The sequence below is a fragment of the Colossoma macropomum genome, unplaced genomic scaffold (genome assembly GCF_904425465.1).
Source record: "Colossoma macropomum unplaced genomic scaffold, Colossoma_macropomum, whole genome shotgun sequence".
Lineage (NCBI taxonomy): Eukaryota > Metazoa > Chordata > Actinopteri > Characiformes > Serrasalmidae > Colossoma > Colossoma macropomum.
In genome coordinates, this window is record NW_023494797.1 from 11,448,319 (window position 1) to 11,465,784 (window position 17,466).

General features: G+C 38.7%; 1 protein-coding gene across 4 annotated transcripts in view; it reads left to right on the forward strand.

The window, feature by feature from the left end:
- Window positions 1-17,386, forward strand: part of dpy19l3 (dpy-19 like C-mannosyltransferase 3) — a 69,740-nt gene extending 52,354 nt beyond the window's left edge. For all 4 annotated transcript variants that reach the window (XM_036584292.1, XM_036584294.1, XM_036584293.1 and 1 more), the window contains 3 exons: window positions 4,433-4,565; window positions 8,853-9,011; window positions 14,785-17,386. In XM_036584292.1, coding sequence (XP_036440185.1) covers window positions 4,433-4,565; window positions 8,853-9,011; window positions 14,785-14,973 — 481 coding nt within the window. In that variant the 3' untranslated portion in view covers window positions 14,974-17,386. The remainder of the gene's footprint in view (window positions 1-4,432; window positions 4,566-8,852; window positions 9,012-14,784) is intronic.
- The last annotated feature ends 80 nt before the right edge of the window (window positions 17,387-17,466 follow it).

Genomic DNA, 17,466 nt, shown 5'->3' on the forward strand with positions numbered 1-17,466 from the left:
TAGCATTATTTTCACACATTTTGTGAATTGTGTTTGTTTCACATGATAAATGTGGTTTTAAGAAATACTGTCCAACAGGGATGCTTTGGTCTGGTTTAAAAGGACCAATACTGATCACCAATAGAAGTCTACTGATCACCTCTTAAGTATTTCTGTAGATGGTGAGATGCCCTTATTAGGAACTTATTAGATGTTTCCTGGGACTTCCCCCTTTCTTATACAGGTGGATTGCCTTACATCTAATCTCTCAGAAATAACTAATTTGACCAGTTAAGATGTTTTAATGAGGTTGCCAGTCTTATGATGTCAGTTGTGTGCGGAGCAGTGTAGCAACATTTGTATTTTGACTCCTTTACCTCATAATTCAGAGACTACAGTGAAAATTCAGGGAAAATGTCACTGTCTATATGGCAAAACGTGACAGCAGTGATTTTTCGAAAACACCAAGCATTTTTCTTATAGAGAAATCTGCTTAGACCTGCTGTTTCTAATATTGGCATGACAGCAACTACAGAATGATGACATGGTTTCAGAAGTCTGTATGATCCGTACTCTGTCCACAAATGCATTCTTTTATATAATGCTGGCAAAAGTTCCATTCAACTGAAAGAATTTAGGTCGGGGTTTAGATTTGCTACAGAACATTGGGCCTCATTCATCAATATCATCCTATGTTTTTTCTTACATTTGTTCTTGAGGAAGGTTCTAAGAAATTGTCAAGGTCAGATTCGTGACATGTTCCTTAACCACAGAATTGTTCACACTTTTGTGTCTTGAGTTTGTGTAGATTCTGTTCTTACCTAAGAACAAGTCCCAAATAAGAAAACATTGGTGAAACGTTTGTGAATGGGGTCCATTGAGCTTCCTTTTCTATGCTACTGCTTAAAGTGGAATTCCACCACTTTAAAAAAAAATGCATAATTCAATCATTTGTGTGTAAACATTGAGTGGTTTGATGTGAAATGCTCTGTTCTAGAGAAACGCACTGAGTGAGAATTGTTCACAGTGGTGGTGATAGCAACCAGGGACCGTATTACAGAAACATCATAACTGAGATCTCTTCTTTGTTTAGGTGGCTAAAGCTTTGGTAAATGGACACTGAAACTGTGGAATAGCGACACTCTATCAACAGTAGACGGGGTGCTGTCACAGTATTCTAAACTTCCAGTTTATCACACTTCAGATTTGCAGCTGTCTAGCTAACTAACTTACATTTTAATGTTATTTTGATTATGTGTTTATGTTTCAGCTGTGTGCATATAATCAGTTGCTTGGTCACAGACATAGTGGTTGATATGCCACAGCCACGAACCAGGTCAATAAAGCAATGTGTGATTGAGTAGTTTAGGATATCCTTGGGATAAGAAGTGCTGGTACGAGTGGATCAGACACAGCAGTGCTGCTGGAGTTTTTAAACACTGTGTCTGCTCACTGTCCACTCTATTAGACGCACCTGCGTTGTTGATCCACCCTGTAGATGTAAAGCCATAAACGATAGCTCATCTCTTGCTGTACAGTATGAGCTAATCATCTCTAGTCCTTCACCAGTGGTCACAGGACGCTGCCCACATGACGCTGTTAACTGGATATTTTTGGTTAATGGACTATTCTCAGTCCAGCAGTGACACAGAGGTGTTTAAAAACTCCAGCAGCACTGCTGTGTCTGATCCACTCGTACCAGCACAACACACACACTAACACACCACCATCACGTCAGTGTTACTGCAGTGCTGAGAATGATCCACCACCCAAATAGTACCTGCTCTGTGGTGGTCCGTGGGGGTCCTGACCACTGAAGAACGGGGTAAAAGGCAGCTAACAAAGTATGCAGAGAAACAGATGGACTACAGTCTGTAATTGTAGAACTACAAAGTGAACCTATATAGTAAGTGGAGCTAAAAAAAATGGACAATGAGCAGAGAAATAGGAGGTGGTCATAATGTTATGCCTGATCAGTGTGTATGGGCCATGCAAGGAGAAATGAGTCCTGTGTGAATATCTAATTATAACATTGTAGAATAAATCCAGATGTTTGTAAAGAAAAGTTCTTGCAAAGCACAAAATGTCCAAACGTTGTTTAGCTTTGGGATATAATTTCATATGTAAAGCTAGTGATGATTTGAGATTTTACTATTTGCTTGCTGAAAAATAGAAGTTGTCCCAAAGAAGTCTCTGGATTTAGAAGCTGAGACACCTTGCTATGCTTACTATCTTTGCAATCTTTACTGTATATTCTTTTTCAGGTAAAAAACTGTTTCACTTATTGAAATTTGTGACTGCAACCATACGTACATCAGTGATGCACAAAAACACTACTTGAGTGCTAAAAGTACCCTGTCAGGAATCTTAGTTGTTGTGGAGTAAATTAATTTTCTGTACATTTCACAAAATTAACATTACTATCCATTTACATTTACATTTACAGCATTTAGCAGTAACAAAATTCTTACAAACTTACAAACTTACAAACAATTTGAAAATACGACTTACAAATTCACCGCTTTCACATGCTGTATTGAGATGAATAAGATTAATCTTTGTGCTACAAAATGTCTATTTGTGCTACAGTTCTTGCATCTTTTCTAGAACCAGTGTTACCTGCTCAAAAACATTACCTACAGCACTGCCATCTCTACGTTCTGGTCGCATAAAGTGTGCAGTGTCGGACATTTTGGGTACTCAGGACCAGACAGATATAAAAATGTGTGCTGACCACTTGAGCCTCTAAGCCAGTGAATCTTGTGGCCACAATAATAGAAGCATGTTTATTGTTTATACATTGTATTTACAATTAACATGTGTGATTCAGGATCAAAAAACAGCCAAGTACTGCATTGAAAACTTTTTCAAAAAATATTTATTAAAACTTAAAAAAAAAGTTGTATCACTACTGCAGTGATAGCCTCTCAGTGTTAACACCTTATTTTATTCAAGATCATATTTCATAGAGTGGCATTTGCACAATTCAGCCAGTGGAACAGAATTTGTGATGCCTTCACAGTCCAGCTTAACAAGGGGTTTACTATGGTCACCACCGTCATATTAGCTATCAGAGTCAAAGTAAGCTTTATCGCCATTTATTGTCATCACAGATGTGCTGAGAGAGGAATGAAAGGTAGTTTCTGCAGGACATGGTGCTACATTTAGCATAGCACAGCAGCAATGCAGACAGACAATAAATGCAATAAATACAGACAAGCTAATCAAGTCAAGTCTAGTCAGCTTTATTGTCAATACTACAATATGTACAGGACATACAGAGTATAAATTGCGTTATTCTCAGACCCCATGGTGTAGCAATAACATTAAATAGAAAGTAAACAGGAAAAGTGTGAATTTAAATAGACATTAAAATAAAAGAAACACTAAACACTGAGCGTAAAAATAGACACTAATTGTAGAAAAATAGAATAATAAAAAATATATAAACATAGAAGGTCCTGAAATTAACACTAAAGTGACATAAGGCACATACAGATTAAGGTCTGTGGGTATAAATAGTGCAAAATAAATCAAACACTATACAGTAAATTCTTTTGAACAATATACAATAATTATACAACTATACAACCATTTAAACACAGGACAATAGAGGAAATAGACCAGCAGTTGTTCCACAGCAGCAATACTTTAGTAATACAACCACATAGATTAAAACTGCAGAAAATGTACAGTTAAAACTGATCTCAGTGGTGAAATGTTGTGGTCAGGGGCACTGGGTAATTGGTAGTGTCTACCCTACCCTGTAATGACCCCATGTTAGTTCTTTTGCAAACAGTTAAATGTTCAACATTTATAGTGTGATAAAACTGGCATGCTGGTGAGGGTGTTATTGTCGGAAATACTTTTTGTCATACAGTATCGATTTTTGAGATTTAGAGGCTGCCCATTAAGTCCTTTTTAAAGAAAGGTCAGCTGATTTTTGGAAAATCCTTACAAAATTGTCAGCCGATCTATCGGAGCAGCCCTACTGTCCAATTACCAGCTAATCGGATGTATCAAGAATTACATTTCAGATCAGTGCTTAAATGTGAAGTTAGTCTTTTTTGTCCCCATGTTAAAAAATGACTTTTTTTTTAATTCTGTGTGCAGCACTCAGATGGCACTTATCATAATGATGCTGTAACTCTCTAAAGCAGAATGAGCCCTAAAAGTGATGATCACATCCCAAATGTCTCCCATTCGAGCATTTTGCACTTGAGTAATGGAAGTGTACACATGGCTGCGTGCGCTCCTGCCGAGCCAGTTAACATTCTTCCCTCTGTTAGAAATTAATGTCAGCAGCTCGCTGCAGCTTTCATGGCGGCGCCAGTGCGCCTGCACTCTCCTAACACATATACACACACATTTAACACACAAACACACTCTTAAACGTTAATGAAACATGAAAAGTGTATAAAGCTGAGCGCCCCCTTTTTTTTCTTTCGTTCAGCTCCAAGACCCCCAAGCGTGCGGTGTTTGCAGGAAGCATGCAGCTGCTGGCGGGGATAAAGTTGTGCACAGGACGGGTTCTGACTAACCACCCCCACTATGAGGATCAAGCGCTGCGGGAGAGGACCAGGCAGGTAAAAGCCTTTTTTGTTTATTTATTTATTTATTTTTTTATTTATTTGCCTACTCCTTTTTTAAACCCTCACTCCAGCCAATTCAGATGTACAAAGAGCCTCGGAAAGGACCACAGATACAGCGGCTTTTTAATTAAGGATATAATGAGCTGGCCCGTTTTGGCTGATGCGGCCGGGTGAATTGAAGCATTCACACTCTCACTCAGCCCACGGAGGTCATGATAGCGCATGCTTAATGAGCCAGCAACCAGATCCTGCCGAGATACACTCCGACATACGAGCCGAAAAACCGAGCCAGCCAGGGCATCCTGACAAGCGGAGATGTGCTCGTGTTATGATGGATGGTCATATCAGAGTGGAGAGTTGATCCCCGGCCCAGGCCTTGTCAGACACATGCCTGCAGGCCAAGATGGTCATAAAGGGGTGTTAAAATGCCTATCTGCGCATTGTGATGCATCAGTCTGAAGCTGGCTATTCAAGTGCATTGATTTTGTAGGGTTAGAATTGGTTATAAATGTTAAATATATAGCAAAATTCAATAAAGAATACACTCTATTTGGCCAGAATATATACAGTTGGCTAAATTACATATTTTGATTATTATTTTTAAGTGAAGAGAAGTAAACACAATCTCTGCGGCAAACTATTTTAAAAAATCTGCAAATGTTAGTACACAGTTACATTATATTCGATTAAAATTATCAATTTTAAAAAAATAAAATTTTAATTGTCACATGGGCAAAAGTTTGGGTACACTCCATCTTTGGCAGATATCACAGCTTGCTGTTTGTAGTCAGCTCACAGTCTTTCTATTCCTGTTTTAGGAATTTTCACCCACTCTTCTTGGAGAACGTCTAGTTCTGCAATATTCTTGGGCCATCTTGCATGCACAGCACGTTTAAGATCTGCCCCCCAGATTTTCAATAATATTTAAGTCGAGATTGTGAGGGCCATTCTTAAAGCTTCAGTTTGTGTTTCTTGACGTAGTTCATGCTTTGTATTCAGCTTTGGTTTCTGTGCCAAATTTGATTCCAGTATTTCCTGATATTTAGTGGAATTCTTTTTTCCATCTACCCATGCAATGTTTCCTCTGCCACTAGCTGCCACACAACCACAAAGCGGAATAGACCCACCCCAGTGCTTAACAATTGTCAAGGTCCTCTTTTTCTTCAAGCATACATTTGGTGATTATGGCTGAAGAGGTTTATCTTTACTTCATCAGTTCACAGTGTTTGTTTCTAAAATGTGTCTGGCTTATCGAAAAGTTGTGCTGTGTACTTCAAATGTTGACTTTTGTGATGAGGTTGCAGGTAAGGTTTCTTTTCCATGTTTGAGCAGGCAATGCTGCACAGCAGAACTGCACAGTAGACTCCTGCGTCAGCTAAACCTTCCTGCAGGTCCTTTGGTGTCATATGGGGGTTTTGCTTTGCCTTTCTGGCCAGCAAACAAGCAATTTTATCTGATATTGTTTTGGTCTTCCAGTACCTCCCTGTGGCCTTAAACCTTCTGCTCTTCCAAAGCAGAAAAAATACATCATCAAATATTAGTTTGAAATATGTATCAAATCTAAACATCTGTCCAATTCAATTCTGTCCAGTATTTTTTTAAGCAAATATCTGCCGATACTGATATGATTCCTGTATCATCATGCATCACTAAAAATGATGTGTCCGACTAATATTTTTTTTTGCATATGATATAACTTGAGTGAGTTTTTAAAAATAACAGAATTTTACCAAAGTCATCAGATTTTGGTGAAATTGGACATTTCTTGGTGCATCTGATCGTTTCCTAAATGTAATGCGATCATTATGATTTTGATTACCGCACTGCATTTCTGTATGCGAGATGCAGTGCAGTGTTGTGTTTGGCTGCTCTGTGCGGCAGATGGAGTGGAGTTCGGGTGTTTCTCAGTAGCAGAGATTAATTGAAGTGCTTCAGCACCTTTCCCTGAGACCAGTAAGCAGAGCACAGAGGTTGAGGGGGAGGCAGGCTGGGGTGGAAGATTCCAGAAAGGTTCTTGAGCTCCGTGGGTGGTAGTGCTTTCACACTTGTAGGGCTACGTGTGGAGGCATGACTGATGAGAGGTGTAGATTAGAGGAAAAGCAGGCGGGAACTTCCAGTGGCTATCAAGTGTGAGTACAGTGACCTTCACCTGGCTGAAATTACATCCCTCATCCATCAATTAGCATCTGCACTGAAGGTCACGTCTGATCAGTTAACACCTGTGATGTAGCATTGTCGTGAATGAAGAGAGCTAGTGTGATTATTTTTTTTTGTTTCCAGAAAGGAGAGACTGTGGATAAGATGAAGTAGCTGTAGTGTTTTTTCATCATCAAAGCTGCAGTTTGAGTCTTTGCTGGTGGAACTGTGAAATTGCATTTTGCTACGTCAATTGTGCTTCAGACCACTTCCCTGAGCGGATGAACGTAGCGATTGTGAGCACATTGAAAGAGTATTCAAAGAGTACCAAGTCAAAACTTGGTGAACGACTTGCTTTTTTAGTTTTGTGCCAGAGCTACGAGGCTAATGTCGCTAACATGTAATCAAAGCTTACAACCCACTAAATACCATTAAGATTTAAAGTGCATGTGTAAATCATCACACACCCACCTCAAACCTTTGTCAAGTAATCTCAAATAGACTTGCTTATGTGGTTTATGATAGGGCTTCTCAAAGACATTAATTTGAGCACATTATGTTCACAGTATTCATATTCATTCTAATTTTCTCACAAGTAAACACCTTCTGCCCAAATAAATAACTTTTTACATATAATGAACACTTTTACATCATATTGTATGATTGTATGAGCAAACGTGTTCTGCAAGAGACTGCTGGTCTGCTACGACAGCTGACCAGGAGAAAGCCCTCTGGGAGAAAGCAAGCTTGTGAAAAAAACATGTTAGCATAGCTCAGAGGTCGGCAACCCAAACGTTAAGAAGAGGCATTTTTGTCCTTTCAACAAAAATCAGTCCGCCTTGGGAGCCAAAACAAAGTTACGTTTTACCATCTTGGCTGTAAATATGTCTCAGTGTGTGCTAATGTCCTAGTGTAGACTAAAAATATAATATAAACAAAAACTCAGACTTACCTTGTTCTTCATTAAGCTTTAGCTCAGCCATAGCTGCTTTTCTTGCATCTCTGGCAGGAAACTTCTCCACAAAAGTAAAACAGTTTCTTGTAAAATGTCTCTCAACGTTCGACTTTTTATGAAGCTGAAGTCAGCTTCTCATTTGCCAGCTTCTTGTTTAAATTTTCTCGTTCCACGTTAAATGGGGCCTGAGGTGCAAGAATGTAACTGCTGCACCATTTAAGGTGGAACAGGAGAATTCGAACAAGAAGCTGGTGAAAGGGGAAGCTGACTTTTTAGTGGTCGACATTTTCTCGCTGCAGATTAAACCATGTATCATGAAACCAGCTGAGTGCTTATAAATGCAAATGAGTCAGTTTGTCTCCAAATTATCAGTGTTCATCTTAAATCTTTCTTTTTCCCCCCTGTATTAGCTACTAGCTAGGCAAGACTGTTGTCTGCGTTGCTATGGTGACAGTCTGTGTGCCAACGGTGAATTAGCAGTTATACATTAGTTTAAAACTATTTAGTGTTAAAATTGTGTTGAACGATCAGCAGAGCTTTATTTTACTGCAAAGGAGGATTATTTTATTTTGACCTAAAAATCTAATTCTGCTTTGGAGCCGCAACAGGGCAGGAAAAGAGCCGCATGTTGCCGACCGCTGGGATAGCTCGAAGCATTTGCATTCATTTACTTGAGTGAAGTATGTTTTTCATTTTAGGGCATTAGCTTCCCTAACTTGTTAGCTACTTTAGCCTTGTAGCTCAGGTGCAAAACTAAAGAAGCAAACTTCCAACATCAAACTTGTTCCAGTGTATCAGCTACTTTTGAGGTAAGGAAAATGTAAATTTGATTATTTGACGAAGTAATGCTGTAAACGGCCAATATCCTATATTTTTCTTGCAGTTTATTTTTTCCCTGGGGTTGACTTTTAACGTTTGTATGGTTTTATGTACCAAAAACAATCGGAACTCATTTTTACATGACCATTTTCCAACCTCTCTTTATCCCTTAAACATGCTGTATTTGTTAATGTGCCTTTAAGACTGATAATTTGTAAATGAGCTCTGTTCTGACTGGCCGCTCCATTCTCTTTGTACCACTGCACACAGAAGCTAATTTCTTTTGTTTTGTTTGGGCATATAACTCTCTTCCTCTCTCTCTCGCTTCCTCTCTCTCTCTCTCTCTCTCTCTCTCTCTCTCTCTCTCTCAGGTGTATCAGGTGTATGCCCGCCAGTCAGCAGAGGAGGTCCACAGACTGCTACGCTCTGTAGGAGCGGACTACGTGGTGTTGGAGGACAGCATCTGCTACGAGCGCCGGCACAGTCGGGGCTGCAGGCTGAGGGACCTGCTCGACCTCGCCAATGGACATGTAGGTCACCCCCCTCCACCACCAAATGCAGACCCCTGCAGTGCTGCTGCTTTTTCCTAATGCTGTGGGATTCACAGCCTTGCCTGTGCTCAGTAACACAATAACCCAGTCTATTCTGCCTCAGAGAAGTTTCAGAACAACTTAAACAAATATTGTCTTTGCGAGGTTCCCAGCCTTGCTTTGATTATTATTAGCTTTAGGATTTATTATATTATTCCTTGTGTATTTAGAAACTGTACACACAAATGTCTTCTTTCTTTTCCATAATTAAGCGCAGTTTTGCTTTAATTAAGATGCTGCTTTTTTATGTCCACATCGTTAGCTTTCTTGTGTACAATCAAGTTGCAGTATTACAGTTCTACACATTGCACATTATGGTGTAAATATAAAACTAAATGAAGTGAAAGCAAATTAACAAGAAAACAGTGAGACCCACACGATGCAAACAGCATTTGTTTGCATATATGCACAATTGCACATTAACAGCCGTCACTATTCCAGCAATGCGCTTTAATCAATTTACTTGTAACTTTTTTCCAGAGCTCTGCTGTTGTTTTTCTTTACTTTTTTTGGCTAAACTATTACCATTAGCTGAAGATGATATGCAGAAAAATCTAATTTGCTTAACTTCCACCAAAATATAGACATTACCTCAGATGTAGATGATGAGCTACACTCTTAAAAATGGTCTTCTTTAAAGGGTTCGTTAGTAAAGAATATGGTTGCATATAGAACCATGAACACTGAAAGAACCCTTTGCATGATTAAAGAGTTCTTTGTATCAAGAAACTGTTCTTCACATTGATGCAGAAAGTGCTGTGTATGGTTCTATATGGAAGCTTTTTGAAAATGGTTCTGTATAGCACCAAAAAGTGTTCTTCTACTGTTATGATGTCAAGAATTGTAACAATAGAAGAACATTTTTTGGTGCTATACAGGACCCTTTTGAAAAAGGTTCTATATAGAACCATTTTCTTTATTGAAGAACCCTTGAAGGACCATCTTTAAATAAGTAGTACATGTTTGGTGTCTGAAATTTGCTTCGCATTGTTTTGAGGCTAATAGGTAAGTAATGGATGCTTATGTTTCACTAGTGAGAACTGTGAAAACTGCTTGCCTAAGTCACCACACAGTTGCCTTAAACCACACTGTTAACATAACACTGTTATGTAAAAAATGGACAACAGGCTCTTTTCACACTTCTGGATTCAGTGCAGTGAAAGTCATCATAGTAGGGAAAACATTACAGTAGTGTTGGTTTTCAACCATAAGGCAAAGAGGTATAATTAAATACGCTAACTTTGCTCTCAACTTGCATAACATTGACTGCATTCTAGCCATTAGACAGCTGTTAGATGACCTAGTTGGGTAACTTGTCAGATTGTTAACTACGTAGTCATACAGGTAATTCTCAATGTAAAGCTTGTAGCCCTTGTTAAGCTTGTTTTTCTAAAAATGAAAACTGCTCCACCAAATAAAGGACAACTTTCATGGAAGAATTCCGCAGATAACTTAATGAGGACTCTGCGTTCTCATTCAGAAACTCTGCCACTGCTGTGATGTTTTCCCTTCTGTACAACTTCTGCTGCATTGACTCTGGAAGTGTGAAAAGGCTCTGTTTTTTGTACAGTCTGTTAACTGTTGGCTAAAAGCTTCTATTACTTGTTAGCTAAATGAGTCTAAAAAAGTAAACTTTGGAGGCACCAAACATCCTCCCAGAAATATCATCTTTAGAACATCCTCAGAATGGTTTTAAATGTTGTTTTGTAGGGCAGAGGTGTTCAGCACAGTTTGGTAATTCCTCTACTTAAACACGCTCACTAAACCTGATAATTAATGGAGGAGTTGAATCAGCTGTGCTGGACACTGGCGCTCCAGGTCCAGAGTTGAACACTTCTTTTCTTTTTTTGGTCCCAGAAATGGTACAAAGGATACCTTTTCTGAAGTCCTTATAACATTCCAAGAACGTCCCCATGCTATTATAGTAGATATTAACAAGACGTTTTATCCTAACTTGGACATGACTTGATTTTTAGAATCTTTTCTTCTTCATTTTAGCTCAAATCCTGCTTTAGAACATTCAAAGCATGTATTATACATTACACAATACATAAGGTTGTTTGTGCAAAAATGAGTGAACCAAGTATGTCTGTTTAATGTCCTCTGAATGTAGCTGAAACATCATTTCAAAACGTACAACAGACAAACTTGTCTGTAACATTCATTCCCATTACATCTCACTAATGTTATCACAGTGTTATTTAGCAGACCTATTATGTTAAAAGGGAATCCACAGATTAATCAAAAGTTCTGTATAATTTAATCATAGAGATGTAAACAGTCATTCAGAGTGAGTTGGTGTGAATGTTCTCTTCCATAGAAGTTAGAATTCTTCACAGTGGTGGTGATATGAGCAACACATCGGATGCATTTTATGCCTCCTAATGCTACATCACAGAAAGTTATTACATGGAATGGTTACAAATATGCTCTATGATATCTGAGACATTGTTTTATCACAGTTTTGAGATAAGGTATTTATTGTTCTGTTTTAAAACATTAGGTTATGAAAACTTTTCACCTGGAAAAATGTATTTAAGGTACACAATTGGACCTTAAAACCACTGTTGTACCTTTGAAGGCACATTTACATTGTTTGTACCTTGATGAACAAAAAATGTGCCTGCACAGAATCTTTATTTCTAACAGTGTATTTTATATTTATCAATATTACATACAAAAACTCAGATGACACGTGCAGGTTCACTGTTCATTTTGAATAGTATATCAATTGGCTACATTTGCACTGTAGACATGGTGACCCCTGGTTCTTATCAGCACCACCGTAAAGCATTCAGAGTTGTTAGGTTCCCTATAAACCATGTGCATGAATGGCTTTGTTTGCATCACAGCGATCAAATTATACAGAAATGTGGAATTTGTCTTTAAGAGGTTGTCCTCTATCATCTGGGCTTGACTTGCTACACTTAAGGGTAACGGGGAAAGAAAATTTGATTTTGGGCCAAATTGTTCCTTACAGGAGACGTGTGCTTGAGCAGTGCTGCTGAACTGAAGGCACAAAGCTTTCAAGAATGATTTTGTATGCGGGTACTTTGATGGTCATTGCCGTCACGATTCCACACCGAAACTGCAGCAGATCCAAACAACGTGAGATAACCAGAATGAAGACTAAGCCAATGCTAGCTGTAAATGTCTCACCGCCTGGTTCTCGTCAAGCATCACGCAGACGTCTCCTGCAGCAGAGACGGCTTTGAAAGCACTCAATTACAGACGTGATGGAGGCTGTGCATCTCACCTCCTCTGATCTGCACATGGCCCAGTCATAAAAAAGCCTTCTTGCACTCACCCGTTTGATGCAGCCAGAAGATGAGTCACTCCTAATTTGGATTCCTTCAGGCTGTCTTCAAAATCCTGTCTGATCCAATGCCCCAGCAAGGCTCGCATTCCTCTGCATGTGTGCATTGATGATATTTCGAATTCAGCCCCATCTCTTACTCAGAGAGAAAAAAAAGGTCTTGATGGCCTTGATGGATCTCCAGCATAGTCCTGTCAGAATTGGAAACTTGTTGCATGTAAAGTACGTTAAGAATTCAAAGAGGTGCCTCCAGTGTTTCCGATACCTGTGGGTGGCGTGGGAACTGACTTTCTTTGATTAATTCCTCTCAAAGCACCATTCCACAGCCTTTAAATAAATTTGGGAATATTTACAAAGTGAATGTTTAAACACTTTAGGGCGAAGCTCTCTGTTTGATTTCGTTCAAAGATGAAGATTTTTAATGCTGGCCGTTTACCTCCCTTTACCAAAAATGGATCTCTACAAGACACAGTCAGTATAATTGTATAGAATGATGGGCTTTAATAGAAAACTACAGCTACTTAGACAATCTCCATGGGTAAGCAGTAGTAGAAGTGTTAGAACTACACTAAGTTAGAACTACACTAAGTGTTAGAACTACACCTCTGAAGAATAGTAATAGAATCGTAAAAGAGATGTCTTGATGCCACCAGTGGCTTGGGAGCAGAGCTAATCCAGGCTCATTTTAATGAATCAGTACTTGCTACATTAAGCCAGATATATATATATATATATATATATATATATATATATATATATATATATATATATATATATATATATATATATACAGCAGCACTGCTGTGTCTGATCCACTCAGACAAGCGCAACACACACTAACACACCACCACCACGTCAGTGTTACTGCAGTGCTGAGAATGATCCATCACCCAAATAGTACCTGCTCTGTGAGGGTCCATGGGGGTCCTGACCACTGAAGAACAGGGTAAAAAGGGGCCAACAAAGTATGCAGAGAAACAGATGGACTACAGTCCGTAATTGTAGAACTACAAAGTGCACCTATATAGTAAGTGGAGCTGATAAAATGGACAATGAGCGTAGAAACAAGGAGGTGGTCATAATGTTATGCCTGATCGGTGTATATATGTATTGTTCTAGACAGTATTTTTATCTTCTTTAACAAAAAAATTAAAAACTGAAAAATGCTGCTCGCATTAGTATTCAGTCCCTTCAGACTAGTACTTAGTAGAACCACATTTTCCTACAATAACAGCTTTAAGTCTTTTGGGGTAAGTTTCTATCAGCGCTGCACTCTGTTTGAAAGTGATTTCCTTCCATTTTCCTGGCAGGTTTGCTTCAGGTTATTCAGATTGGTTGGATGACAGCTGTGGGCTGTAATTTTCAAGTAGTGCCACAGATTCTTGATTCTGGAAAAGGACCTGATCTCTTTTAATGATTCATAAATGCAGCACTAGTTCTTGGTCACTATTCAGATTTAAGCAAATGTATGACATTGACCTTGTTAAGGCCTTCGCATGAAAAGTCAGGTTTTATTTTTTTATCTTATTCCTTGTATTGAAGGTTGTGCTCAGAAGACTCTCAGGTAGACTTGATCTACACATCAGGGCTTTAGCACAAACTTGTGTACCTGCTGTCATTAAAGCAGAAGAGGCACATACCAAATGCTAAGAAATTCTACTAAATACTAAAAGATTCTACTTTTCTCATAAATTGCTATACTGATATACTTTGTAGTGAAAAAACTTTATATTAAATTGTAAAGAAATGCAAAATAGAAGCATTTTTACTAGAGGTCTCAGACATGTTGACCCCCACAACACATCCCAATCTGTTCAGAGAATATGTAATTGAGTTTAGTGCAGAATTTTTAAATGACTGCTACTAAAGTCATCAGGGAGGTCAGTCAAATTGGATGATAAGCCAATATTAAACACAGTAATATTTTTAAAAGTAGCCCAAAGCAAATTATCTCAGTCTAGAAAGTCACATTATACCCATAGCACTAATTGGCAGCCAAGTATGTCTTATCTAAATTTCGTGGCTATGGAAAACAAAAAGATCGGATTGGCCGGTATGCGACATTAAAGTCCTCGGATCTCACTGAAGGGCAAAAACAGATTTGGACGTCCCTAAATAGTAATGCAAGCATGCAAATCGTTACTGTCATATCAAAACTTTTTTTTTATTTGTTTTTATGGATTTTTACACCATTTGAAAACTCCAGCTGCCCTTTACAGTGTGTGAACATGTCATGACAATGGACCAATAGAAATTAACCTGGAATAAAATCTTGCGCGTTAACATACGCGGTCTTGTTACCACAGCAGCAATATAGAATGTATATCTTGGTGTCATTGCTGATTATGCATGAGTACGTTGCAGAAATCTGAGAATTGTGCTTGCTTTGTTCCTCAGATCATGGATGGGCCCGGAGAAAACGACCCTGACCTCGTCCCGGCCTCTCACCCGCGCTTCTGCCAGGCCATCAAAACCGGAGAGCCCCCATACTCCACCTTCTTCACCCGCGTGTTCCAAAACAAGACCTTTCATGTGTACAAGCTCAAGAAAACCAAGAAGAAAAGCAAGGCAGACAGCGGTGTGTAGTGGGAGGCCAGTGATCTCGCCCCCGAAACCTCCTCCACATCAGCTCCCATCAAGGAGGCTGCCTGAAAGGAATGTTTAGTGAGTTTGTGATTGCAGTGGGGGCCTCTGTTTGTGTGTGTATGTGTTTAGATAGAAGCTTGATTGGGCCGGTATGGGCAGATGATGTTGGATGTGTATGAGCTTTAAGCTACGTGGCCTAAAGCAACTGGAGCTCATGTTTGAGAGAAAAAGAGAGAAAGATGAAAACCTCCTGCTTGGTTTTCTCTTTCTTTTATTCTCTCTCTTTCATAATGTGCTCAAACTCTGATGTTTACTCACGCTCATATGCTGAAGTAGACCCACATTTCTCCTTCTGCTGTTTTTCCTTGCCCATCTCCCTCTTTCACATACATACTGGAAAAATGTGTAGTGAATATTTAGAGGAAAAAAAACACACAAAAAAACAAGGAAAAAACCCTTTGATAGTCAGAGATAGGAATCTATTTGAACTTTTGGGGTAATTATTGCCTAGCCTCGTGTTGTTTTTACATCAGCCAAGCTGTTGGCCTGTGCCATCTCTCTAGTTTCCAGTCCCGTAGTCGCAGCTCACTGTCTAGCTTTTAAATTTAATGAGAACGCTTTTTCATACACGCATCCACAAGCAGAGGTCCGGTGCTCTCTGTATCTCTCTAACGGTGACTAATAAGAGCCAGTCCTGGTCATGGGCGCAGTGAAAGTGCCATGAATTCTCACTGTAACGCCTAATGGTTCTAGCACTGTGAATATCATTGCGTATTTGTTCTCTTTTAATTAGTGCTACTGTGTAATTTTGTGGCTGGCACGTCGCCTTGAGTGACAAAAAATAACAATGAACCTTTTTTTTTTCTTTTTATTCTACAAACTCAATTATCTTGGTAACACAATTTGCTTAGTTTACAAAGATAGTAACATGCTGTTACGTTTAACCTTAATAATTATTAATACCTTCGGTTGTGTAGGTGACAGGAGTGAAATTGCCGAGACGTTTTATATGGGCTGATGTAATATATTCAGTGTTCTCTGGAAGAAGTGAATGTCGTCATTTCTCTCAGCCCTTTCATTCCATTAAGGACTTTACGAATGAGATGTGTGCAAGTGCCTTGCCATTTTCCTAATAGCCCAGTTGAGTTCAGTTTTTTAAAACTCAGAGCAACACCTTCAGGATAATCTGGTTTTATATTACTTCTCAGGCTGTTTGAGGCCCAGAGCACTACTGAAATGTATTTTTTATGGATTGAACTATCATGCCCTAAATCCATTCTTTGATGTTCTCTTCAGTGTCTGCAACAATAATCCTTAAAAGACTTCCAGTAGAATATACGTGTATATAGGCGCACTCGTGGTCAATTTTTTAAAAAAGGGACCCTCAGTTTTAGCTTCATGGAAAGTCTCTTTGTGAAATGGTGTGAATCTTTATGTGAAAATACATGGTAACACTTTACTGAAGGGTGGCATTCGTACAAAAGCCATTTATGACAACTGACTTAAAGCCGTATTAACATTTATAAAGGCTTATTCCAACAAGCATCAGCAGTTGACTAAAGCTGCTTTTGTCAGTTTCACCTACAGAAAGTCTTATGACAACAGACCATTGTTTGAATATACTTTATAATTCTTCATAAATGTAAATATAGGTGTATGTCATGAAAATCATGCTATGATGTCAGTATTACAGTGATCCAAGAATTGGGATTGCTTTCATTTAAACCTAGAAATAAACTGTGGAAAGGTTTAGGATTTTTACAAATTTTGACCAGGAAGGTAAATTCTGTTAGGATTCTGCCCTATTTCTAGGTGACTATTCAAATGTAAGCAAACTTGAGACATTGACCATGTTAAGGCCTTTGGACAACCTCCATAAATGTCTAGAAAGGCTTATTAGTTGTCATAAAGGCTGCTTTAGTCAGTGTCAGCTACAGAAAACGCTGCTTGTTTGAATAAGCTTTTATAAATGATTATGAGTATAAATATAAGTATAGACCAGTAGTAATGAAAGGCTTATGTAGGTGTCATGCAGTGTCACTGAAAACACTTTCAGCCAGATTAATCTGAGGTACGAGGCCCCAGTATGCTGTACGTTTTGTTATGGTACAAGTGCTGTTGATTGTGATGGAGTTTTTGAAGCGTATTCTTTACCTGTTTACATCAGAACCTTTATTTCAGGAGGATGTTAAAGGGATATTACTGAATCGTCTAAATCCTCAGGCATCATCGATAATTTGTTCCATGGGGAAAGCAGGGTGCTAAATTGCACTGGATTGATTGTGTGATATTTCGAGTGTATGACTAGATGTACTATATCATTATCATCTGAAAGGTTTCTTTTCACTTGGTGAATGCCATTGTCTGTGTTCAGTGTTTTGCAGTTTTGTAATAAAAGAGGACTTGTACAGTGGATTTTTTTTTTTTTTGATTTGTTCATTATTTATATTCGTAGCACATTGACTTCTTGCCTGCATGTATTTTAGAGATTCT